Consider the following 27,314-nt stretch of genomic DNA (forward strand, 5'->3'; position numbering starts at 1 on the left):
TTCAGGATATTAAATTTGGTTTTATTTTAATTCTCTGACATTTCTATTTGTGTTGTTCTTATTTACAGTCTGATTGAGATTTTACAATTTGGAAATTAAATGACTCATTTACTACAACCTGTTGTCAAGAGTGATTTCTGATCCCCGACCCCTGACCTTGTGATGTCAGTGATGATGTCACCACTCCGAGGCCCCGCCCCTTTCCCGATCAGGATCAGAACCGGAGCAGATTCTCAGAAACTGGTTTACATCCCAAGTCCAGAAGAAAGGATAAAGTTTCTCAGTGAATTTATTCCCAGTGAAGGTGTGGAGATGGGACTTGGTGTCCACGTTGTAAAATGAAACTGTCCCAGACTCATAACTGAGATAAACTCCCACCTTCCCGGGGATCTGACCGACAGGGAGACGGGATTCAGGAGAGGAATTTATATAAATCTGATCATCAACCCGCCAAATGGTCCAGAATCCAGTCTCTGGGCTCAGACTGAACCCTCCCTTCCTCTCCACAGACTCTGCGGCTACTCCCAGACTCCAGCCCCGATTCCCCGTCACCTCCACCTCCCAGTAATGTCTCCCCGATGTGAATCCCTCTGATCCCAGCGCACAGGGACAGTGTGTAAACCTCTTCCTGGTGTCAGGGAGACTCCTCTGGGTCCCGGTCCATCTCAAACTCTTCAGATCCTCAGACACCTCGAGCCAGGGATTCGCTGTTTCCATATCCAGGGTCACAGAGACTGGGAGAGAAAACAGAAAATTAGAGACTCACTGGGGATCCGGGGGGAGATTCACTGGGAATCGGGGGGAGACTCACTGGGGATCGGGGGAGACTCACTGGGGATCGGGGGAGACTCACTGGGGATCGGGGGGAGATTCACTGGGAATCGGGGGGAGACTCACTGGGGATCGGGGGAGACTCACTGGGGATCGGGGGAGACTCACTGGGGATCGGGGGGGAGATTCGCTGGGAATCGGGGGGAGACTCGCTGGGGATCGGGGGAGACTCACTGGGAATCGGGGGAGACTCACTGGGGATCCGGGGGGAGATTCACTGGGAATCGGGGGGAGACTCGCTGGGGATCGGGGGAGACTCACTGGGGATTGGGGGAGACTCACTGGGGATCGGGGGAGACTCACTGGGGATCGGGGGAGACTCACTGGGGATCCGGGGGAGACTCACTGGGGATCCGGGGGAGACTCACTGGGGATCAGGGGAAGATTTCACCATTTTTGATTTGATTTCCTGTTCCTCAACATCAAAATAAGCCGACCTGATGTGTGTGTGTGAGACTGCTGGTGTGTGTGTAACTGTGTGTGTTTGTGTGTGTTTGTGTGTGTGTGAGAGAGAGAGATCATCAAAATAAACTAATCTCTTCTCAAATTTAGAAGATCTTAACACCGAGATATTTCCGTTCTGCTCCATGGAAACAAATATGGCGGGTTCTCCGCTTCACGACACCGGAAGTGCGATCGGGCGGAGAATCGGGCGTAATGCACAAATCGAGGTTTGTGCCCGGCACTGATTCCGACGCCAGGCTCCAGTCCCTCCCTGGCGGTGAAATCAAAGTTTGTGCCCTGCAGCCGGCCCATGTAAAACCCTCATTTACATAGATTTAAATCTAATCAGCGGATTGGACACAGTATGCTCCGCCCTTCCACGATGCTCCGCCCTCTCAGGCAGAAGTCACGTGGGTGTGAATTAGTGCAAATATTTCCAAACGGGGACTGGGCTCCATGGCTGCTGAGGGGCAGAGAGAGGGTAATAAACTCTCAAAAAGCCTCAATAATTGTCGGACTTGCTGTGTGTGGGGGGGGGGGGGGCTGCCTGGGCCGGGGGGAGTAACGGGGAGCGACTTGGTGACAGGTCTGTGCACTCGGGGTGTCCCCCTCGGGATCGGGGTGGCCTGGCTCAGACCCCCATTGCTGCAGTCTGGGTTTTAAACACACCCCTTTGCTGCTTCTCACAGGCCCCTGGCTGCTCACTCTGCTGACTGCTCACTGTGTCCTGGAAATGTTCACAGAGCCTCTGGTCATTTGGGAGCCCACCCAGGCCGCCCCTCTGGAAAGCCTCAGACCCCGGCTGAGCCATCACCGGGATGGGCGTGGCCAAGCTCAATCAGTCACACACCAGGTGCTGCCACTCCTCAGTTCCCTCATCAGAAGCTCAGCCCCACTGCAGGGGAAGCAGGGGAATAGCAGAGCTCACCCCAAACAAAGGACACATGCACCGTGGCCATTGGCACCCTCCCTGGCACACTGCCCCTCTCAGGGCAGAGGCTTCACCAGTCACACTATCAGCCAGCCCACCCCTCAGGACCACCAGCTGTCTCCAAGCCCTGCCTGCCCACCGCGCCCCTGCTCCCATCCACCCTGCCCCCGGACAGGTTGTAACAACCTGTGTGTCACACCCAGGACCCACATCACACTGCAGCTAAGCTCCCAGCAGACACACACTTCCCTGCCTCACCCCCATCTGTAGGACCTGCCCACACACAAGCCTCTAAGCATGGAGGCGATTGGTGGCACACGGTGACCCTCTCCACCCCACAACCAGGTGCCACCCTGCTGGTGGGATAACACACGGCCCACCCAGTGAGGAGACCCACAGTAAACCCCACTGGAGGAAACAGGACACGGGCCAGAGAGCCTGTCGCTGACACGGGTTTCGTCACCCACCGGTACCCCTGTCGACAGGGATGGTCGGTGAGGATAGAGCCTCCCCACATCACAGGCCCGGTCCCACTCACTGATGGGGACAGGGGTGCAGTGCGGACGGCAACATATCGGGGGGAGCGGCTGAGGGGTGGGGGTGGGGTTTGTGGGGACATGTGGAGGGTGGAGCTGAAGTACAACTCAGGGTCACCGTGTAGCCTGTTGGATCGGGATGGGTTTGGGAATACTCATCGTGCTAACATGTCTTCTCTATTCCCCCCCGCGGAGAATGAATATTGGAGTCCAGCCAGGAATGCTCGCTATCTACCTGGCCACAGCTGCCGTTACGGACACACGGAGGCTGGAGGCACAGGGCCTGCTCAGGGAGGATCCTGCACAAGAGGAGCCTGTCCCAGAAGAGCAGGGCCCAGCCGGTGAGGCTCGAGTGCCGGCCGTCCAACAGGCCGAGGAGGAGGTGTGAAGGAGGCGCCGCATCAGGGCACGTGTTTACCATCGGCGCCTGTCCTTCGAGGAGCTGCCGGACCGCCTGTGCCGCCGAAGACATCGGCTAACCAGTGAGACCAGGTGCCACCTGTGCCAGGCGGTGGTGCAGCTGGCACTGCTGGGGTTTGGAGGAGGCCACCCGCTCCCGGTGGGCGTCACGGTGACGGTCGCCCTGAACCTCTCTGTCTCTGGGGCTTTCCAGGGGCCGAGCGGGGACCTGTCTGGGATCTCGCAGACATCGGCTCACAGGTACATCCGCGCGGTGACGGATGCCCTATGCACCCGGGCAGCGGACTATATAACCTTCAGTCTGGACCAGGCACACCAGGATGCCCGGGCAGCAGGATTTCCCTCCATCGCTGGCATGCCCCAGGTCCAGGGGGTGATCGATGGTACGCATGTCCCCCTACAAGTACCGGATCATCAGGGGGGCCCTTCATCAATAGGAAGGGCTTCCACTCCCTGAATGTGCAGTTGGTGTGTGACCACCAGCTGTACATCACACACGTCTGCCCCCGATACCCAGGCAGCGGGCACGACGCTTATATCCTGGCGCACTCGTCGGTTCCCGGCTCCTTTGAGGTGCTCCCTCAGGTGAGGGGTTGGCTCTTTGGCGACAAGGGTTAACCGCTGAGGTCATGGTTAATGACACCTGTCCAGAGGCCCCACACCGACGCGGAGACCCGTTATAACGAGGCCCATGCAGAAACCTGGAGCGTCATTGAGCGGAGCATCGACATCCTCAAGAAGCCATTCCAATGGCTGGACCGCTCTGGTGGGACTCTCCAATATAGCCCCAGGAGGGTCTCTAACATCCTGCTGGCCTGCTGTGTCCTTCATAACATCAGCCAGCAGAGGGCGACATGCTGGAGGAGGAAGGACGCCCGGGCTGACAGGACAGGCCGCCCAACGTGTGCTCCAGGGCCGCAGCACACGGGACAACCTCATCACCTCTCAATTGGCCAACTAAGGTCACCGGCAGCACCCCGCCCTGTCCTTCCTCCCATACCCCCCCCAACTTCCATGTGGTGCCCTTTCCTCATAGCCACTGACACCTTCCCCGTCCCTCCTCCCTTCACTCCTACCTTCCCCGTCCCTCCTCCCTTCACTCCACCTTCCCCGTCCCTCCTCCCTTCACTCCACCTTCCCCGTCCCTCCTCCCTTCACTCCACCTTCCCGTCCCTCCTCCCTTCACTCCACCTTCCCCGTCCCTCCTCCCTTCACTCCACCTTCCCCGTCCCTCCTCCCTTCACTCCACCTTCCCCGTCCCTCCTCCCTTCACTCCACCTTCCCCGTCCCTCCTCCCTTCACCTCCCCGTCCCTCCTCCCTTCACTCCACCTTCCCCGTCCCTCCACCCTTCACTCCACCTTCCCCGTCCCTCCTCCCTTCACTCCACCTTCCCCGTCCCTCCTCCCTTCACTCCACCTTCCCCGTCCCTCCTCCCTTCACTCCACCTTCCCCGTCCCTCCTCCCTTCACTCCACCTTCCCCGTCCCTCCTCCCTTCACTCCACCTTCCCCGTCCCTCCTCCCTTCACACCACCTTCCCCGTCCCTCCTCCCTTCACTCCACCTTCCCCGTCCCTCCTCCCTTCACCCCACCTTCCCGTCCCTCCTCCCTTCACTCCACCTTCCCTGTCCCTCCTCCCTTCACTCCATCCCACTACCCCAGCTCCCCCTCCCTCCCTCCGTGGGTCCTACCAGTATCCCCACAGTGAGAATGTGAGTGTGTCTGTGTGTGTGAGAATCTGAGTGCGTAGGCCCGGTGGTTTTGGGGGGGAGGGGCCGCCGATTGGTGGGCCCCGATCGCGGGCCAGACCCCATCGGAGGCAGGCCAGGGACGAAGAGTTCCTTGCGCAGAGTTGGCGCTGGGTTGGCAGTATCAGCGGGTCTTGTCCACGGGACGGAGGATGATGACGACTCGCTGGGAGATGAGCTCTGGATCTCCTCATCGTTTGACACAGTCTGACTCCTGCCTTTAGGATCACATTCCACTGTCCGCCCGGGTCATCCCTGCATGTGTGCCGGCCAATCCATCTCACAGGCCCATATAGCTTGTGGGGAGGGGGTTTGGGGAGATAGTGAGTGGTAACGGCTCACTCACTGGGTAAGCTGACATACACGGCGGCCTCACACTTCTGGCCCCGTTTCCTGCCACCTCTCACTGAGGGTGACCCCAGGTTCAAGTGTCCTGGGGCCCTGCCCCCGCCATACATCCCAGAAGCTCGATCCCTGTCCGGACTACAGCTGCTTCCTGGGATCGGGCAGCCCTCCGACTGCCCGCTCCCTCGGGAGTCCCTGCCTCCACCTGATGTGCTGCAGCCTGTGTGAAGTGAGCAGCAGAAGGTGACCCAGGAGCCTCTTCACTAAAATGCCCCCCGAGGTGATAGTCTCTGCGATGGTGGAGGGTGCAGGTGACAGCAGTGACGAGAAGTCGGTGTCTTCCCCGGACTGGTGCCCCGGGGTGTTCTGGGGATGTGGCTGGGGGTCAGCGACCCCGGACGGCTCAGCCTCGTCTGATGGTGATCCCGCAAGACAAAAGACAAGAGACACGGTGAGATCTTGGGAAGGAGAGGTCTGTGGGAGAGGGGGTCACTCAGTTGCTGTTGGGCCATCAGCTTTGCATTGGGCTCTCACTTGGTTACCACATGCCGACCTCTGTTTCTGAGACGGCCCTTTCCTCTGCCTCGCCCGCGAGCTCCATCGCCTTCTGTTCCCCGGGGGTTTGCACTCTCAGGTCTGGGATGCCCCCGCCGGTTTTCTGCCGCTCCCGGTGATTGTGGGTCACCTTGTCCTCGGGAACACATAAAGGACATGGTGAGACGCATGGAGGTGAGTTCTACGGGAGGTCTGTAGCTGGTGGCATGTGTGTGCCAGGCACCAGGCCAAAGTGGACAATACAGGTGTTGGGGTTTGGTGCAGGGTGGGGTGTGAGGGAGATGCAGGCAGGTGGGTTGTGAGGAGTGAGGGACAGGAGTGATGCCAGGGACACAGAGGTGGTGACTCACCCGAGCTGCCCTCAGGAGATCGTTTTTCGGCACTGGGCCCCTGTCCTCCTGGTGAGGTTGGCAGCACTGACCATCTCTGCCACCTCCTCCCAGGCCCTGTTGACGATGGTGGGCTTGGGTCTCCTGCCCACCCTGGGGAAGAGGGTGTCCTGCCTCTGCTCCACCACGTCCACCCCGCGATTGGCCACTGACTCAGAAAGTCTGGGGGCAGGTCTCCGTGGAGCCACCTTCTTGGCTGGAATGGGAGTGTTTGGGGAGTGGAGCGTTTATAAACAGCTCCAGCTTGTCAGGCTCTCCAGCGCTAATTCAGGCCCCAGCGAATCAGACACCAGCGGGAATGGGAATTGCTCTGATTCCCGTGGGAAGAGCACTGGCTCATTTGCATGTCCTGACTCGCTTCCCGAATAGCGCCCCCAAGGGAACGGGAAGAGCCGCAATTCAGTCCCCACGGCAACACTCAGGGCGCGATCCAATGGCCACGCTGCGCCCGAAAAGCAGCTCGCCGCGGCTCAGCGTGGGCGATAAAAGCCAGGAGACCCCGCTCTCGGGATCTACCCGGCTCACAACGTCCCGTGACATCTAACGTGATCTCTCGAGACGTTGTGATGTGAATCCTGCCCATTGTGGGCGGGGTCACTTTGCAGAAATTGACATATTAAAGCGAGGCAGCTGGTCTCACTTTAATATGCAGATTCCTCAGTTTCCCGAGGTGTGGGATCAATCTCCCTTCCCCTCGGAGACCTCGGGCGGGCGCCGTTCGGTACTGATTCCCACAAACAGGTACCAGGCAGAACGGCATCGTGGGGGTCTCCCAGGGGATCAGAGGCTCCCAGGGGCAAGCCCACTGGGCAGGGTACCTGTCACGATATGCAGACATGTAGATAATGATATACAGACTGAAGGATCTCAATAAGAATATAATGCGGGAACACTACCCCATCCCGAAGCGGGAGGAACTCACCAGTCAGATGGCACACGCACGTTCTTTCACCAAGTTAGATACGTCACATGGATTTTGGCAAATCCAGCTGGATGAGTCCAGCAGAAGGCTCTGCACCTTCAACACACCGTTTGGCAGACACTGCTATAACCGCATGCCGTTCGGCATTGTCTCGGCATCAGAGATCTTCCATCGCATCATGGAGCAGATGGTGGAGGGTATTGAAGGGGTTCGTGTGTACGTGGACGACATCATCATATGGTCCACGACCCCTGAAGAGTATGTTTCCCGTCTTCAGCAGGTATTCCGCCGTGTCCATGCCAATGGCCTGAAGCTGAACAGGTCCAAATGTTGCTTTGACATGTCGACACTCAAGTTCCGAGGTGACCAGATCTCTCAGCAGGGCGTGCGCCCGGACACAGACAAGGTCAAGGCCATCAAAGCCATGAAGGTCCCTGAAGACAAGAAGGCGGTGTTGCGCTTCCTGGGCATGGTCAATTTTCTGGGCAAGTTCATCCCAAACATGGCCTCACACACCATGGCCCTACGAAACCTGGTGAAAAAGTCCACTGCCTTTGAGTGGAAGGCAGCCCATCAGGCAGAGTGGTTGGAGCTGAAAGCCAAGCTCACCACTGCACCCGAGTTGCCATTTTCTGACCCAGACAGGGAGACGAAGATCTCGACAGATGCGAGCCAGGATGGCATCGGTACGGTGCTGCTTCAACGCGATGACCCTTCATCCTGGGCACCGGTAGCCTGTGCATCGAGGGCCATGACGCCCACCAAAACAAGGTATGTGCAAATAGAGAAGGAATGCCTGGGTCTTCTCACTGGCAATCTCAAGTTTCACGACTATGTCTACGGCCTGCAGACATTCACTGTCGAGATGGATCATAGGCCTCTGGTCCACATTATCCACAAGGACCCTGAACGACATGACGCCTCAGTTGCAGCGCATCCTCCTTAAACTCAGAAGGTACGACTTTGACTTAGTGTACACGCCTGGCAAGGAGCTCATCATTGCCGATACATTGTCCCGCTCCATCACATTGCCTAGTGAACCGCTGGAAATCATCCGGCAGATTGAATCACAGGTGCAGCTTTGTGCTAGCACCCTCCCGGCGTCTGATGAGAAGGTGGTTCGTATCCGCGAGGAGACAGCCAAAGACCCCCTCTTGGAGCGTGTCATGCACCACCTCGCCAATGGCTGGCAGAAAGGGCAGTGTCCTCAATTTTACAATGTAAAGGATGACCTGACGGTGAGTGATGGTATCCTCCTCAAGCTGGACCGGATTGTCATTCCACTCAGTCTCCAGAGCTTGGTGCTCTGCCAAATCCATGAGGGACACCTGGGTGTCGAGAAGTGCAGATGCAGAGCCGGACAGGCTGTCTACTGGCCCGGTATTAGCCAGGACATCTCAAACATGGTCCTCAACTGTGCGACCTGTCAACACTTCCAGCCAGCACAGAGCAAGGAGACGCTCCAGCAGCATGAAATCTAGACCTCCCTGTGGTCCAAGGTTGGCATCGACCTCTTTTGTACGAATGGTCGTGTCTACATTTTGATTATTGACTATTTCTTGAACTAACCTGAAGTCGTGAAGCTCTCAGACCTCACATCTCGGACCATCATCAAGGCCTGTAAGGAGACGTTTTCCAGGCATGGTATCCCACACTGTCAGGAGTGACAATGGCCCGTGCTCCAGCAGCCACGAGTGGTCTATGTTGCCAAGTCATACCATTTCAAACATGTAACTTCCAGCCCACACTATCCGCAGTCCAATGGGAAGGTTGAAAATGGGGTGCACATTGTGAAACAGCTCATCTGCAAGGCCGCGGATTCTGCTTCTGACATCTACCTTGCGCTGCTTGCGTACAGGGCATGTCGCCGGCTCAACTCCCAATGAACAGGGACCTGCGGACGACACTTCCAGCCATACACTTGCCCAACCTGGCTCACCTCCCGGTGCTGCAGAAGGTGCAGCAGCTCCGAAACCAGCAAAAGCAGGGCTATGATGCTCATGCCACTGATTTACCCGTGTTATCCCCGGCAGACACTGTCAGGATCAAGATACCGGATGGTGGCTGGTCAGCTCCAGCTGTCGTTATTCGACAGGCAGCGCCCCGCTCGTATGTTGTACGTATGGCTGATGGTTCTGTTGTGAGATGAAACAGACGGGCACTGTGCAAAGTTGCCTGCCCGCAACCGCTTTCTTCTCCATTTCCGTCTGTTGTTTTGCCACCTCCTGATACCTCGAACTACGAGGCCAGCAGTCAGGCTTCTATCCCGCCTGTCAAGGCTCCGTCGTCCCCACCACCACCTCTCCGGTGGTCGACAAGGATCAGACGCAAGCCCCAGAGACGGGACTTATGAACATTTGTTTTGTTTGCTAAATTCTGTTTTCTCACATTAGACAGCTGTCTTCACATGTAAATACGTTCACATATGCCACGGCTTGTAAAGATGTTAATATATGCCACCACATAACATAAAAAAAGGGGAGATGTCGCGATATGCAGTATGCAGATAATGATATACAGACAGGCAGCTAATGAACACAGAGAACAGGACATGACCAATGAGCAGGCAGGACACTGAGGGGTGGTATCTCACTGTAAAAGGCACGAGGCACTCACACTCCACCTCTTTCCACTGATGAACATCTACAGAGTGAGTCAGGGTGTATGTACAGTATCACACCTCCAGCACGTGGCTAAGAGCTAGTCTGGTTCAGTCAGACAGAGTAACCACCTTTAGGTTGGCAGAGAGTCGAACTCATAGAGAACTGTGCTAACTGTGCGACTGGTTCAATAAATCAGATTGAACTCACTTCAGGGTCTGGGGTATCTTTTGGGGAAAGCTGCATCCAGTTGCAGCCTGTGTTATCCCAGAGTACATAACACATCAGTACCCTGACACTGCTGGTGCCACCCAGGCACCCTACCACTACCAGCCTGGCATTGCCAAGGTGCCCAGGTGGCACGGCCAACCTGATTCTCCACAGACAAACCTCTACCTTAATCCTCTCCCTGGATGTATAAAAGATATTCATCCAGAGTGAGTGCAACGTTTCCTCAAGACAATTGAGAAAATGGGCTTTGCTGACACTTTCAGGAAATGGATTGCAATCCAGGGCTTGTTCCCCAGGTCCACAGTGAAGACCAGCTGACTCCATCCCCCTCACCACTCCTCCTCCCTCAACAGGCAGACAAAGCCTCATTCCCAGGCTTCCTGTCCTAACCTTGGCCATGGACATGAGTCTGGTCCACAAGGTGGAGATGTATCAGGAGGATGAGGATTGTAGAGGAGGAAAGGTTCAGCTGGGAATGGCGGAGTTTCCACTTGCTGAAGTTTGTAAAGTATCGATGGGTTCTGGAGACAGAGCTTCATCTGAGAGTTCCTGTATTGGTGATGTTTAGGGAGCTGACAGTTTCAGCTGGCCAAGCTGAGAATGATTTTTAGAAAGTGGGTGAGGTGCATGAATCAGACTTTAATTCCAATCAGGACCATTTTTATCCTCATTTCTTTATAACAAAGCCCTTAAACATTCTCTCTGCCGACGGATTCTCCGTTGCGCCGGCAGCGCTCCCACGCCCGCGGGTTTCCCGGCGGTGTGGGGTGGCCACAATGGGCAATCCCATTGGCAGGTGGCAGAGACGGAGAATCCCGCTGCCGGTGAGGGCCGCCGCCCAGGAAGAGGGAGCTGGCGGGCCGGAGAATCCCGCCCGGTGTCTGTGATATTTATATGGATAATGATTCAAATATAAGATATAAATCAGGACAGAGGGACTTCCGGTGGCGACCATGGAGGAGTAGGTCGCACATTTGACAGCTCCCGCCTGTGACGGACGTTTGGACCTTTTCCCCTGTTTTTTTCTGGATTTTATTGGATAAATCAGTGAAGAGTGAGACAGTGAGGAGAAATCCCCCTCCGGTGTGCGGAGAATTGGACCAGAAGTGGCCGTGTGAGAAGACAAAGTCCTATAAGGAAGACGCGAGCAGAGCCGCCAACACGGGAAAACATGGCGGAGAAGCCGGGCCGCAGGGAGACGGCACAGTGGTCAACGGAGCAGCTAGGTGGAGTTTTTTGAAGATTGCTTCACCAAGCTGAAGAAGGACACGCTGGACCCGATTAAAGCTCCGATTGATCAAGTCGTGCAGAATCAAGACCCACGGGACAGCGATCCAGGAGGTGGAGAAAAAGGTGTCCGAGCATGAGGAATACATAACCGTGCTGGAGACCAAGGTGGGGATGATGAACGCCCGCCAGAGAAGAATGCAGGAGAAGCTGGAGGACCTGGAGAACAGGTCCAGGAGGCAGAATCATAGAATTGTCGGCCTCCCTGAAGGCAGTGAGGGGTCGGATGCGAGGGCTTATGGGACATGTTGGAGATGTTGATGGGGGCTGAGGCGTTCCCTCGGCCCCTGGAAGTGGACAGAGCGCACAGAGCCCTCGCGAAGAAGCCCCGAGCGAACGAGCCGCCGAGGGCGATGGTGATACGCTTTCACCGATTCCTGGACAAGGAACACGTTCTGCGGTGGGCCAAGAAGGAACGGAGCAGCAAGTGGGAGAATTGTGAGCTGCGCGTTTATCAGGACCTGGGCACGGATTTGGCCAAGAGGCGAGCTGGATTCAATCGGGCAAAAACGGCCGTCTTTAAGAAGGGGGTGAAGTTTGGGATGCTGTACCCAGCCCGTCTGTGGGTCACACATGAGGATCGGGAATTCTACTTTGAAACACCAGACAAAGTATGGACTTTTATTAAAGAAAAGAGGCTGGAGGTGAATTAAAAAACACTGAAGCCTTGGAGATTACTGTGGTGGTGATTTGTTGTGCTGGGCTGTATCAGTATCAGTAGTGCTGTGTGTAATAAGGGGCTGTTTGGATGGCTAAAGGTAACTTTGTCTTGCAGGGAGCTGGTTAGGGGGGGGGGGGGTGTTCGTTGGGGTTGGTTCTGTTTTTTGGGTGTTTTTTATCTAAAGTGGCTGTTTCTTCACTGTTTTTTTTGATGTTTGTTTCCTGGGGAATGTGATGCTTTTAATATGTTTGTCCAAGTGGGGGGAGAGGGGAGAGAACAATGGGGAGACAGACTGCTTGGTGCCAGGGGCGGGCGCTATCAAGTCAGCATGGGTCAGCTGACACTCGGAAGCACAGTGGGGGGTGAGCAGGTGTTAAGCTGGAGCTGGACTTGGGGGGTTGGGTTGCTAGTGTTGTTGCGAGGGTGGGGAGAGGTGGGTGGAGCTGTTTTGCTGACTGGGAATAAACTGTTACTAAGGGACAAATGGGAGGTCGGGAAAGGCGAATGCCCGAGGGCGGGGGCGGGGGGGGGGGGGGCTGAGGGGGGGGGGGCTTGAGGAAGCGGAGGGTGCGAGCTAGAGGCTAGCCTAAAAAGGGTGATGGCGAGTCGGGAGGGGGAGGGGCGGTAAGCCCCCCCGACCAGGCCGACTACATGGAATGTCAGAGGGCTGAATGGGCCGATCAAGAGGGCTCGCGTGTTTGAGGGGGCTGAAGGCGGACATGGCAATGCTACAAGAGACACACCTAAAGGTTACAGACCAGACGATTTAGATTGTGTGGAGACTTAGGCAGAGCGATGGCAGATGGAGGTTAATCTGGACAAATGTGAGATAATACATTTTGGAAGGTCTAATACAGGTCGGCAATATCCAGTGAATGGTAGAACCCTCAAGACTATTGAAAGTCAGAGAGATCTAGGTGTATAGGTCCACAGGTCACTGAAAGAGGCAACACAGGTGGAGATGGTAGTCAAGAAGGCATACGGCATGCTTGCCTTCATTGGCCGTGGGCATTGAGTATAAAAATTGGCAAGTCATGTTGCAGCTACTTGGAGTATAATGTCAATTCTGGTCGCCACAGTACCGGAAGTATGTGGATGCTTTAGAGAGGGTGAAGAAGAGATTTACCAGGATGTTACCTGGTATGGAGGGCATTAGCTATGAGGAGAGGTTGAATAAACTCGGCTTGTTCTCACTGAAACGACAGAGTTTGAGGCGCAACCTGATCTGAGGTCTACAAAATTATGAGGGGCATAGACAGAGTGGATAGCCAGAGGCTTTTTCCCAGGGTAGAGGGGTCAATTACTGGGGGGCATAGGTTTAATGTGCGAGGGGGCAAGGTTTAGAGGAGATGTATGAGGTAAGTTTTTTACACAGAGGGTAGTGGGTGCCTGGAACTCGCTGCCGGAGGAGGGGGTGGAAGCAGGGACGATAGTGACATTTAAGGGGCATCTTGACAAATACATGAATAGGATGAGAATAGAGGGATACGGACTCAGGAAGTGTAGAAGATTTTAGTTTAGACGGGCAGCATGGTCGGCGCAGGCTTGGAGGGCCGAAGGGCCTGTTCCTGTGCTGTACTTTTCTTTGTTCTTTGTTCTTTGTTCAGACAAGATTGAGAAATGGGTGGGTTAGCCAAGTATAGGGGCTGCTTTAGCACAGGGCTCAAGAGTTGGCTTTTAAAACAGACAAAAGCAGGCCAACAGCACGGTTCAATTCCCGTACCAGCCTCCCCGAACAGGCGCCGGAATGTGGCAACCAGGGGTTATTCACAGTAACTTCATTTGAAGCTTACTTGGGACAATAAGCGATTTTCATTCATTTCATTTCCACTCAGGGCTGGACTCAAAGACCAGGGGGGTAGCGATCTTGATCAACAAACGAGTGGCATTCGAGGCTGGGAGAATCGTGTCAGACAAGGGGGGGTAGGTACATAATGGTGAGTAGGAAGCTGGAGGGGGTGTGGGTGGTACTTGTGAACATATATGCTCCGAATTGGGACGATGTGGAATTTATGAGGCGGGTGTTTTGTAAGATCCCAGACTTAGAGTCACATAACTTGATCATGGGAGGAGACTTTAACACAGTCATTGATCCGGAATTGGAGCGGTCAAAATCCAGGACAGGGAGGAGGCCGGCAAAGGAATTGGAGGGGTTTATGGAGCAGATGGTGGGAGTAGACCCATGGAGGTTTGCACGGCCAAGGGTGAAGGAGTTTTCCTTCCTCTCACATGTCCACAAGGTATGCTCTCGCATCGACTTTTTTGTTCAGGGCAGGGCGCTAATACCGGAGGTGGTGGATACTGAGTACTCGGCAATCGCAGTGTCGGATCATGCCCCGCATTGGTTGGATCTTTTTTTAAACAAATTTAGAGTACCTAATTCATTTTTTCCAATTAAAGGGCAATTTTGTGTGTTCCATCCACCTACCCTGCATATCTTTGAGTTATGGGGGCGAAACCCACGCAAACACGGGGAGAATGTGCAAACTCCACACGGACAGTGACCCAGAGCTGGGTTCGAACCTGGGACCTCGGCGCCGTGAGACTGCAGTGCTACCACTGCGCCACCGTGCTGCCCTCATTGGGTGGATCTACAGATTAGTGTGGAGAGAGGGCAATGCCCACTGTGGAGACTGGATGGGGGGTTGCTAGCGGATGAAGCGATCTGTGGGCGGGTTAACAAGTCCATCCAGAACTACCTGGAAACAAATGATACAGGGGAGGTCTCTGCAGCCCCGGGTCTCGCTTTACAGAGATGATCTGCTCATGTATATTTCAGACCCGTTGGAGGGGATGGGGGAAGTAATGCGAATCCTGGGGGAATTTGGCAATTTTTCAGGGTATAAATTGAACATGGTGAAAAGCGAGATGTTCGCAATCCAGGCAAGAGGACAGGAGAAGAGACTGGGAGAGCTGCTGCTTAGAATGGTAGGGAGGAGCTTTCGATATCTGGGAATCCAGGTGGCCCGGGAATGGGACGCACTGCACAAGTTAAACCTATCCCGGTTGGTAGATCAAATGGGAGGGGACTTTAAGAGATGGAACATGCTCCCACTATCACTGGCGGGGAGGGTACAGACCGTGAAAATGACGGTGCTCCCCAGTTTTCTGTTTGTCTTTCAGTGCCTCCCCACCTTCATCCCAAAGGCCCTTTTCAAGCGGGTGAATAAGGTTATTTTGGGCTTTGTGTGGGCGGGTAAAACCCCGCAAATGAAGAAAGTGTTGCTGGAGCGCAGTCGGAGGGAGGGTGGGTTGGCGCTGCCGAACTTCTGCAATTACTACTGGGCGGCTAATATAGCCATGATTAGGAAGTGGGTAGAGAGGGAGGGGTCGGCATGGGAATGGAACATAGAACATAGAACAGTACAGCACAAAACAGGCCCTTCGGCCCTCGATGTTGTGCCGAGCAATGATCACCCTACTCACACCCACGTATCCACCCTATACCAGTAACCCAATAACCCCCCCCCCCCTTAACCTTACTTTTTAGGACACTACGGGCAATTTAGCATGGCCAATCCACCTAACCCGCACATCTTTGGACTGTGGGAGGAAACTGGAGCACCCGGAGGAAACCCACGCACACACGGGGAGGACGTGCAGACTCCGCACAGAGGATAGCGGCGGTGTCATGTAAAGACACCAGTTTGGGAGCACTGATAACGGCACCTCTTCCGTTCTGGCCGGCCCGATACTCCACAAGTCCGGTGATGGTGGCGGCTCTGAGAATCTGGGGGCAATGGAGGAGATATAAGAGAGTGGAGGGAGCATCGGTTTGGACCCCGATTTATAATAATCATCGGTTTGTTCCGGGTAGGCTGGATGGTGGGTTCCGGAGATGGCAAAGGGCAGGAATTAGAAGGATGGGGAATCTATTTAAAGATGGGAGCTTTCCCAGCTTGACTGATAGAAATGAGGCTATGACAGGTGAGGACCTTGAGAGGATTGTTATCACTAAGGAGGGAGTGATGGGCAAGCTAATGGGGCTAAAGGTAGACAAGTCTCCTGGCCCTGATGGAATGCATCCCAGAGTGCTAAAAGAGATGGCTAGGGAAATTGCAGATGCACTAGTGATAATTTACCGAAATTCACTAGACTCTGGGGTTGTCCCGGTGGATTGGAAATTAGCAAACGTGACGCCACTGTTTAAAAAAGAAGGTAGGCAGAAAGCAGGAAATTATAGGCCAGTGAGCTTAACTTCGGTAGCAGGGAAGATGCTGGAATCTATCATTAAGGAAGAAATTGCGAGGCATCTGGATAGAAATTGTTCCATTGGGCAGACGCAGCATGGGTTCGTAAAGGGCAGGTCATGCCTAACTAATTTAGTGGAATTTTTTGAGGACATTACCAGTGCAGTAGATAATGGGGAGCCGATGGATGTGGTATATCTGGATTTCCAGAAAGCCTTTGACAAGGTGCCACACAAAAGGTTGCTGCATAAGATAAAGATGCATGGCATTAAGGGTAAAGTAGTAGCATGGATAGAGGATTGGTTAATTAATAGAAAGCAAAGAGTTGGGATAAATGGGTGTTTCTCTGGTTGGCAATCAGTAGCTAGTGGTGTCCCTCAGGGATCCGTGTTGGGCCCACAATTGTTCACAATTTACATAGATGATTTGGAGTTGGGGACCAAGGGCAATGTGTCCAAGTTTGCAGATGACACTAAGATGAGTGGTAAAGCGAAAAGTGCAGAGGATACTGGAAGTCTGCAGAGGGATTTGGATAGGTTAAGTGAATGGGCTAGGGTCTGGCAGATGGAATACAATGTTGACAAATGTGAGGTTATCCATTTTGGTAGGAATAACAGCAAACGGGATTATTATTTAAACGATAAAATATTAAAGCATGCCGCTGTTCAGAGAGACTTGGGTGTGCTAGTGCATGAGTCACAGAAGGTTGGTTTACAAGTGCAACAGGTGATTAAGAAGGCAAATGGAATTTTGTCCTTCATTGCTAGAGGGATGGAGTTTAAGACTAGGGAGGTTATGTTGCAATTGTATAAGGTGTTAGTGCGGCCACACCTGGAGTATTGTGTTCAGTTTTGGTCTCCTTACTTGAGAAAGGACGTACTGGCGCTGGAGGGTGTGCAGAGGAGATTCACTAGGTTAATCCCAGAGCTGAAGGGGTTGGATTATGAGGAGAGGTTGAGTAGACTGGGACTGTACTCGTTGAAATTTAGAAGGATGAGGGGGGATCTTATAGAAACATTTAAAATTATGAAGGGAATAGATAGGATAGATGCGGGCAGGTTGTTTCCACCGGTGGGTGACAGCAGAACTAGGGGACATAGCCTCAAAATAAGGGGAAGTAAATTTAGGACTGAGTTTAGGAGGAACTTCTTCACCCAAAGGGTTGTGAATCTATGGAATTCCTTGCCCAGTGAAGCAGTTGAGGCTCCTTCATTACATGTTTTTAAGGTAAAGATAGATAGTTTTTTGAAGAATAAAGGGATCAAGGGTTATGGTGTTCGGACCGGAAAGTGGAGCTGAGTCCACAAAAGATCAGCCATGATCTCATTGAATGGCGGAGCAGGTTCGAGGGGCCAGATGGCCTACTCCTGCTCCTAGTTCTTATGTTCTTATGTTCTTATGAAAGCCTTGGAGGATAAATTTGAATTGCCAGCAGGGAATGGGTTTAGGTATTTGCAGGTACGAGGCTTCCTGAGAAAACAGGTGCCGGCCTTTCCGCTGCTGCCGCCATGGGGGATACAGGATAGAGTAGTTTCCAGTACCTGGGTGGGAGAGGGGAATGTCTCAGATATTTACCAGGAGCTTTCGGAGGCGGAGGAAACTCCTGTGGAGGAGCTGAAGGGCAAGTGGGAGGACGAGCTAGGAGGAGAGATAGAGGCGGGGCTATGGGTGGATGCCCTAAGCAGGGTTAATACCTCCTCATCATGTGCCAAGCTCAGCCTGACATAGTTCAAGGTAGCCCACCGGGCACACATGACAGTGGCTAGGATGAGTACGTTTTTCGGGGTTGAGGATAGATGTGCGAGGTACGCAGGAAGCCCAGCAAATCATGTCCACATGTTTTGGGCATGCCCGAAGCTTAGAGGGTTTTGGCAGGGTTTCGCTAAGGCAATGTCCACGGTACTAAAAACATGGGTGGTGCCGAGCCCGGAGGTAGCGATCTTTGGAGTGTCGGAAGAGACAGTAGTTCAGGGGGCGAAGAGGCCGACGTCTTGGCCTTTGCCTCCCTGGTAGCCCGGAGATGGATTTTGTTAATGTGGAGGGACTCGAAGCCCCCGAGTATAGAGACCTGGGTTAGTGACATGGCTGGGTTTCTCAGTCTCGAGAAAATAAAGCTCGCCTTTAGAGGGTCAATGGTCAGGTTCACCCGGAGGTGGCAGCCGTTCGTCGACTTTCTCGGGGAAAATTAAAATGTCAGCAGATGCAGAATTCCAAGCGGGAGGCGGGGGAGAGGGCCGGACTGTTGTTTTATGGTTGGGGTGTGTGAAGATTGGGATGGGGGGGGGTAAATGTTTATTATACCATGTTGATGTCATTGTTAATGATATTATTATAAACATTTTCAAATACATTAAATATTTTTTTAAAAATAAATAAATCAGGACAGAGGAACTTATCTGAGTTTTACCAGGGTTAATGACATCCAGCATTTCTCTCCACACTGGGAACGGTAAAGGGCTGTTGAATTTTCCGATGGACAGGACACCATCTGCTAGTGACAGCTTTTTAATCTCATCGCTAATCCTGTAAATATTAAAGAGTTGATTATAAATTGACCAGAAACACTTTGCTGAGTAATTTTACCAACGCGCCCTGAGTTTCAGTAAAGTTCATGTCCTACCTCCTCTTCCGAGATGCTTCCTCCTGAAATAAACAAAACACAAATCTGAGTTGAGATTCAGTGAAGATGTTTCCACTTGTAGAGAATCCAGAAATCGGGATAGAAACATAATATAGTTACAAATAAATCCAATGGGGAGTTCAGGAGAAACTTCTTTCCCGAGAGAGTGATGAGAATGTGGAACTGACTATCACACGGGGTGGAATTTACTCCAGTCTGTCACAGCAGTGAGCATGGTGTCCGGACATAGGGGGCAGGATTCTCCGACCCTGCGGCTATCTCTGCAGGATCCACCTGGTCTTACGACCAGAAAGTCGGCGCCACCCCCGCACTGATCCTCTGCCCGGTGGGGGGGGGCTCACAGCCGCACAGGGTGAAGCCCCCAGCTTTCTCAAGCCCCCCACCCCTCCCCCCCCCCCCCCCCCCCCCGACTGTGAAGGGGCAAGATCCAAGGGTCTGGCACTGCAGTCAAGAAGGAGGGTCAAGAACGGTCAACCTGGCTCCCGGGCCTACAATTCACACCAGAAGGAGCAGCCGGGTGGGGAATTGGAATTTATCAGGGATTGGGGCTGAGGTTTTTAAAATAACTTCAGGGTAACAACCAAATCCTGGGGGGATTTGGGTTTGAAATAAGGAAAGTTTGGGCTGAAATGTGGGGTTTTGTCTGTGGATTTTCAGGAGAGGCTTTTTAATAAGTTGTGGTGATTTGTGTGTTTATGTGGAAGCCGAGGTTAAATTGTGGAGGGATTTAAATTGGAAAAAAACAATTAACTGTTGTGTAATGTTATTTACACTCGTTTAGAGCTCTTTGTACTCGGGTATTTTTCTAAAAACAACTCTGTGGTTGAGTATGCGCAATTTAATATAGAACATAGAACAGTACAGCACAGAACAGGCCCTTCGGCCCTCGATATTGTGCCGAGCATTGTCCGAAACCAAGATCAAGCTATCCCACTCCCTTTCATTCTGGAATGCTCCATGTGCCTATCCAATAACCACTTGAAAGTTCTCAAAGTGTCCGAATCCACTATCACAGCAGGCAGTCCATTCCACACCCTAACCACTCTCTGAGTAAAGAACCTACCTTGGACATCCCTCCTATATCTCCCACCCTGAATCTTATAGTTATGCCCCCTTGTAACAGCTACATTCACCCGAGGAAATAGTCTCACAATGTCCACTCTATCTATCCCCTTCATAATCTTATAAACCTCTATTAAGTCGCCTCTCATCCTCCTCTGCTCCAAAGAGAAAAGCCCTAGCTCCCTCAACCTTTCCTCATAAGACGTATCCTGCAAACCAGGCAGCATCCTGGTAAATCTCCTTTGCACCCTTTCCAATGCTTCCACATCCTTCCTATAGTGAGGTGACCAGAACTGCACACAATACTCCAAATGTGGTCTCACCAGGGTCATGTACAGTTGCAGCATAACCTCATGGCTCTTAAACTCAAGCCCTCTGTTAATAAACGCTAACACGCTATAGGCCTTCTTCACGGCTCTATCCACTTGACTGGCAACCTGCAGAGATCTGTGGACATGAACCCCAAGATCTCTCTGTTCCTCCACATTCCTCAGAACCCTGCCGTTGACCCTGTAATCCGCATTCAAATTTATTCGACCAAAATGAAAATGAAATGAAATGAAAATCGCTTATTGTCACAAGTAGGCTTCAAATGAAGGCTTCAAGTGAAAAGCCCCTAGTCGCCACATTCCGACGCCTGTTCAGGGAGGCTGGTACGGGAATCGAACCGTGTGGCTGGCCTGCCTTTGTCTGCTTTCAAAGCCAGCTCTTTAGCCCTGTGCTAAAGCAGCCCCTATACTTGGCTAACCCACCCCTTTCTCAATCTTGTCTAATCACCTCGCACTTATCAGGGTTAAACTCCATCTGCCATTTTTCGGCCCAGCTCTGCATCCTATCAATGTCTCTTTGCAGCCTACAACAGCCCTCCACCTCATCCACTACTCCACCAATCTTGGTGTCATCAGAAAATTTACTGACCCACCCTTCAGCCCCCTCGTCCAAGTCATTGATAAAAATCACAAATAGCAGAGGACCCAGCACTGATCCCTGTGGTACACCGCTGGTAACTGGTCTCCAGTCTGAAAATTTTCCATCCACCACCACCCTCTGTCTTCTATCTGATAGCCAGTTACTTATCCAATTGGTCAAATTTCCCTCTATCCCACACCTCATTACTTTCTTCATAAGCCAACCATGGGGAACCTTATCAAACACTTGGAACACTTCCTCAGTGTTTCCCCCCTACCCCCTCCTCTAACCAAAAAAAAACAAGAACCGCGGTCGTTGGGAAGCGGGAGCGGCCTCCGGATTTTCAGCGGGAGCAGGGGCCTGTCGTGAAGGTGAGTGAGTGCCTTTAAATTGGCTTAACTTTGGGCTTAACCTCATTGAGTTCTTCGAGAAAGTGACCAAACAGGTGGATGAGGGTAAAGCAGTTGATGTGGTGTATATGGATTTCAGTAAAGCATTTGATAAGGTTCCCCATGGTATGCTATTACAGAGGCATGGGATTCAGGGTGATTTAGCAGTTTGGATCCGAAATTGGCTAGCTGATAGAAGACAAAGTGTGGTGGTTGATAGGAAAAGTTCTGACTGGTGTCAAGTTGCTAGTGGTGTACCACAAGGATCTGTTTTGGGGCCGCTGCTGTTTGTCATTTTTATAAATGACCTGGAGGAGGGCGTAGAAGGATGGGTGAGTAAATTTGCAGATGACACTAAAGTCGCTGGAGTTGTGGACAGTGCAGAAGGATGTTACAAGTTACAGAGGGACATAGATAAGCTGCAGAGCTGGGCTGACAGGTGGCAAATGGAGTTTAATGCAGAAAAGTGTGAGGTGATTCATTTTGGAAGGAATAACAGGACGACAGAATACTGGGCTAATGGTAAGATTCTTGGCAGTGTGGACGAGCAGAGAGACCTCGGTGTCCATGTCCATAGATCCCTGAAAGTTGCCACCCAGGTTGAGAGGGTTGTTAAGAAGGCGTACGGTGTATTAGCTTTTATTGGTAGAGGAATTGGGTTTCGGAGCCATGAGGTCATGTTGCTGTTGTACAAAACTCTGGTGCGGCCGCATTTGGAGTATTGCGTGCAGTTCTGGTCGCCACATTATAGGAAGGATGTGGAAGCATTGGAAAGGGTACAGAGGAGATTTACAAGGATGTTGCCAGGTATGGAGGGAAGATCTTATGAGGAAAGGCTGTAGGACTTGAGGCTGTTTTCATTAGAGAGAAGAAGGTTAAGAGGTGACTTAATTGAGGCATACAAGATGATCAGAGGATTAAATAGGGTGGACATTGAGAGCCTTTTTCCTCGGATGGTGATGTCCAGCACGAGGGGACATAGCTTTAAATTGAGGGGAGATAGATATAGGACAGATGTCAGAGGTAGGTTCTTTACTCAGAGAGTAGTAAGGGCGTGGAATGCCCTGCCTGCAACAGTAGTGGACTCGCCAACACTAAACGCATTCAAACGCATTGGATAGGCATATGGACTATAAGGGAATAGTGTAGAGGGACTTTAGAGGGGTTTCACAGGACGGTGCAACATCGTGGGCCGAAGGGCCTGTACTGCGCTGTAATGTTCTATGTTCTATGTTCAAACGCCTTACTAAAATACATGTATACAACATCAACTACCCTTTCTTCATCTACACACTTAGTTACCTCCTCAAAGAATTCAATCAAATTTGTGAGGGTAGACTTACCCTTCACGAATCCATGTTGACTATCCCGGATGAAGCTTATCTTTCCAAATGGTCATAAATCCTATCCTTCAGGACCTTTTCCATTAACTTATCGACCACCGAAGTAAGACTAACCGGCCTATAATTACCAGGGCCATTCCTATTCCCTTTCTTGAACAGAGGAACAACATTCGCCACTCTCCAGTCCTCTGGCACTAGCCCGCCGGCAGTGAGGACCCAAAGATCAAAGCCAAAGGCTCTGCAATTTCATCCCTTGCCTCCCAATGAATCCTTAGATATATCTCATCTGGCCCAGGGGACTTGTCGACCCTAAGGTTTTTCAAAATTGCTAATACATCCTTCCTCGGACAATCTACCTCCTCCAGCCTACCCGCTTGTATCACACTTTCATCCTCAAAAACATGGCCCCTCTCCTTGGTGAACACTGAAGAAAAGTATTCATTGAATGCCCCTCCTATTTCTTCCGACTCCATGCACAAGTTCCCACTACTGTCCTTGACCGGCCCTAACCTCAGCCTGGTCATTCTTTTATTTCTCACATAAGAGTAAAAAGCCTTGGGATTTTCCTTGATCCGACCCGCCAAGGACTTCTCATGCCCCCTCCTAACTCTCCTTAGACCTTTTTTTTTAGCTCATTCCTTGCCATCTTGTAACCCTCAACCGACCCAACTGACCCTTGTTTTCTCATTGTGGTAGTCACCACTGTTGTATTATATTGTATATACTGGTATTACGATAAGGCTCCTGTACTACAGGTACGGGGGTAGATCTCTGCCTGCTGGCTCTGCCCAGTAGGCGGAGTATAAATGTGTGGGCTCTCCGAACAGCAGCCATTTCGCCAGCTGCTGTAGGAGGCCACACATCTCTGTGTAATAAAGCCTCGATTACTCTCTACTCCCGTCTCGTCGTAATTGATAGTGCATCACTCATCCTTACATACGCTTCCTTTTTCCTCTTGACAAGACATTCAACCTCTTTTGTGAACCATGGTTCCCTCACACGGCCATTTTCTCCCTGCCTGACAGGGCCATACCTATCAAGGAAACGCAGTATTTGTTCCTTGAACAAGCTCCACTTTTCATTTGTGCCTTTCCCTGACAGTTTCTGTTCCCATCTTATGCTCCCTAATTCTTGCCGAATCGCATCATAATTACCCCTCCCCCAATTATAAACCTTGCCCTGCCATATGGCCCTATCCTTCTCCATTGCAATAGTGGAAGACACCAAATTGTGGTCACTATGTCCAAAGTGCTCTCCCACAAACAAATCTAACACTTGGCCTGGTTCATTACCCAGGACCAAATCCAATGTGCCCTCCCCTCTTGTCGGCCTATCCACATATTGTGTAAGGAAACCCTCCTGCACACACTGTACAAAAACTGCCCCATCCGAACTGTTCGACTTATAGAGGTTCCAATCAATATTTGGAAAGTTAAAGTCACCCATTACAACTACCCTGAGACCTCCACACCTATCCATAATCTATTTTGCAATTTCTTCCTCCACATCTCTATTACTATTTGGGGGCCTATAGAAACCTCCTAACAACGTGACCGCTCCTTTCCTATTTCTAACTTTGGCCCATATTACCTCAGTAGGCAGATCCCCTTCGAACTGCCTTTCTGCAGCCATTAAACTATCCTTGATTGACAATGCTACTCCTCCACCTCTTTTACCACCTTCCCTGCTCTTACTGAAACATCTATACCCCGGAACTTCCAACAACCATTCCTGTCCCTGTTCTTTTTTTTTTTATAAATTTAGATTACCCAATTATTTTTTCTATTAAGGGGCAATTTAGCGTGGCCAATCCACCTACTCTGCACATTTTTGGGTTGTGGGGGCGAAACCCACGCAGACACGGGGAGAATGTGCAAACTCCACACGGACAGTGACCCAGAGCCGGGATCGAACCTGGGACCTCAGCGCCGTGAGGCGGTTATACTAACCACTAGGCCACCGTGCTGCCCTCCTGTCCCTGTTCTAACCATGTCTCCGTAATGGCCACAACATCGTAGTCCCAAGTACCAATCCACGCTCCAAGTTCACCGACCCTCAACAGTATCCAAAACGGTATACTTGTTACTGAGGGGAATGACCACAGAGGATCCCTGCACTGACTGCTTCCTCCCAGCCCCTCTCACCATCACCTATATATCTTGATTCTTCGGAGTAACTACATTCCTGAAGCTACTATCTATGACCACCTCTGCCTCCCGAATGATCCGAAGTTCATCCAGCTCCAGCTCCAGTTCCCTAATGCGGTTTCTGAGGAGCTGGATATGGCTGCACTTCACACAGGTGAAATCAGCAGGGACACTGATGGTGTCCCTCACCCCAAACATTCTGCAGGAGGAACATTGCACTGTCTTCCCTGCCATCCCCCCTAGATAACTTTTTAAAAATAATATTTATTGTCACAAGTAGGCCTACATTAACACTGCAATGAAGTTACTGCGAAAAGCCGCTCAGTGCCACATTCCATCGCCCCTTCAGGTAAACAGACGGAGAATTCAGAATGTCCAATTCACCAACAGCACGTCTTTCGGGACTTGTGGGAGGAAACCGGAGCACCCGGAGGAAAGCCACGCAGACACAGGGAGAACATGCAGACTCCGCACAAACAGTGACCCAAGCCGGGAATCCAACCTGGGACCCTAGCGCTGTGAAACAACAGTGCTAACCACCGTGCAAACCACTGTGCCACCCTATGTTTTTTATAAAATCCTCGAGTCAAGACTATCAGTCAGAGGAAACGGGAGTGTGAACCTCTTACAGTCTCTCAATCAGGGACACAGTGCAACTGAACAAGGGCATTCCCACTACATCCTCAATCCCACCACCTCTCCCCCACCCACTCCCAGAATCCCACCAGTAATCCCAACAGGGTTTGATTTTCAGGCTTCCCGTATTGTGAGACCCCTGCTCATTGCTGGGGGAATACCAGTGACAGCAGGATGAGAACATTAATTGCCCTGTTAAGGGGCTGAATTGGTTACAGGAAGGCTGTCCCACAAGACTTACCACCACGGACTTAATCTGTGTAGAGATGGAAAGACAACAGAATCTCCGCACAGTGTCATTCCCCATGTCCCCTTCCACTCACCCCACACCCTGACTAAATGTACCCTGGGGGGGACAGCATTTATTTCCACCCACCCAGGGAAAGCCAGGGATACATTTAAGGAGAAGCTGGACAAACACATGAGGGAGAAAGGAACAGAAGGATATATTGACAGGGAAATGAAGTAGGATGGGAGGAGGCTCGTGTGGATCATGTTGTGACTGTGAACTTTCACTGAACTAAACTGAAATATAATCCCTCACCTTCAGAAATCTCACTCCGTCTTTTTGTTCCAACTGCTTTTCCAACTTTGAGAGTTTCTCCTGAATAGAATTTAAATTCTTCTGAATTTCACAAAGATTTTTCTCCATTGTTTTTAGAATTTTTTCCTCTTCTTCCCTGAGATCTCGCATTAAACGCTGCTCTTTCTCAGTGAGAATCTGGTGCATTTTAGTGAACTCGGATGTGATGTGGCTCTGCAGACTGACCGACTGTTTCTATAAGAAGAAACATTAAAAATAATATGTTTCTGTCATAAAAACAACAAAATAATGAATTAAATTTGGAAGCTCAGCACAGGGAGACTTTACCCTAATTTGGGAAATCTTCTGTTTCTGCTGCTGCTCCATTTCTAGAACCGTCGATTTCTTCTGTGTGAGAGAATCTAAGGAAGATTTCACCCCATCCTGGGATTGGGAGAAAAAATCAGAAAATAAAAGCGTTAGACCCTGAAAATGTGATCAGATAATCAGGGGATCAAATCTGTTCCCTTTTACCTTGTAGATTTCAACAGCTTCTTTAATCGGGATGAAGCGGTGTTCTCTGTGTTCCCGCGAATCTCTACAAATCACACAGATTAATTTCTTGTCAATTTCACAAAACAGCTTCAGTTCTTCCTGATGTTCCTCACAGTGAAGTTTACTTTCCTTCTCTTTCTGATTCAGCTTTAATTTTCGAGCTTTCTCAGCCAGATTCGCTAAGGCCCCACTGGCTCTGAGGATTCTTTCTGGAAACTCCTGTCGACATTCCGGGCAGGAGTTTCTCTCCTTCTTTTCCCAACACTGGGTGATACAGGAGCGGCAGAAGTTGTGATCACACTCCAGTGAAACCGGATCAGTGAAGAAATCAAGACAAATGGGACAAATTAAATCCTCGGACAAACTCTGATCGTGCTGTCTGGAAGCCATGTTCACACTCAGCACTTCCTGATTCAAACCACTTTCAGTTTCAATGTTCGTGCTCTGCTGCTGAACACATTCAGTTCAGTAACTCCCTCATGACGTTCACGGCAATCCTCAAGGAATTATCATTATTTGCTGCTCTCGGTCCCATTGCTTTGGGTGTTGGAGATAAAACCCGGAGCAGAATTCAGAATAAACCGGGTTAGAGGGAATAATTGAACCCAGGCGATGAGAGTGAAGGTCTGTTGGTGGTGGGGGTGGGTGGAGAGAGGATGGGAGGAGGTGGGGATTATGTCCTGTCAGTGAATGGCAGCCTGCTGCTCTCCTTCATTAACTTCTGTCTCAAAGCAGCCCCAGGCATGGATGGTCAAACTGTGTTTTACTTTGTGGGAAACACAAACTGAAACATATTGTCCAGCTCCTCCTGACCTGTCCCTTTACGTAAACCCAGCCCGACTCCAACTCAAGTTAGATGCTTGGTATTTATTTGTTATGAATTTTGACTGAAACTGATATCACTGTGAAAATGAAGATTTTTTCATAAAAATCAGCTTTGGAGAATTACACGGTTGTCTGAATTTTTTCCAAGAATAATATTTGAATTAAAAACGAGTCTGAAATGTCTCTGGAGCTGGC

General features: G+C 51.4%; 1 protein-coding gene across 1 annotated transcript; it reads right to left on the reverse strand.

Moving 5' to 3' along the window:
• On the reverse strand, nucleotides 1-26,939 carry LOC119975826 (zinc-binding protein A33-like). The gene is made up of 6 exons (XM_038815706.1): nucleotides 26,274-26,939; nucleotides 26,088-26,183; nucleotides 25,761-25,994; nucleotides 18,710-18,732; nucleotides 18,497-18,612; nucleotides 1-734 (listed from the first exon to the last, which is right to left on the reverse strand). Exons 1-6 carry the CDS (start codon nucleotides 26,682-26,684, stop codon nucleotides 178-180), a joined length of 1,437 nt encoding a protein of 478 aa, XP_038671634.1. The 5' UTR covers nucleotides 26,685-26,939; the 3' UTR covers nucleotides 1-177.
• Between the last annotated feature and the right edge of the window lie 375 nt (nucleotides 26,940-27,314).

The sequence above is a fragment of the Scyliorhinus canicula genome, chromosome 13 (assembly GCF_902713615.1).
Source record: "Scyliorhinus canicula chromosome 13, sScyCan1.1, whole genome shotgun sequence".
Classification (NCBI taxonomy): domain Eukaryota; kingdom Metazoa; phylum Chordata; class Chondrichthyes; order Carcharhiniformes; family Scyliorhinidae; genus Scyliorhinus; species Scyliorhinus canicula.

What these genes read in the sequence shown, in the direction of transcription:
- LOC119975826 (XM_038815706.1), bottom strand. Translation starts at nt 26,684, where the DNA reads ATGGCTTCCAGACAGCACGATCAGAGTTTGTCCGAGGATTTAATTTGT. An exon ending in AAGCTGTTGAAATCTACAAG is followed by an intron (nt 26,184 to 26,273) that starts GTAAAAGGGAAC and finishes TCCCAATCCCAG; the next exon opens with GATGGGGTGAAATCTTCCTT. An exon ending in AGAAGATTTCCCAAATTAGG is followed by an intron (nt 25,995 to 26,087) that starts GTAAAGTCTCCC and finishes TTCTTCTTATAG; the next exon opens with AAACAGTCGGTCAGTCTGCA.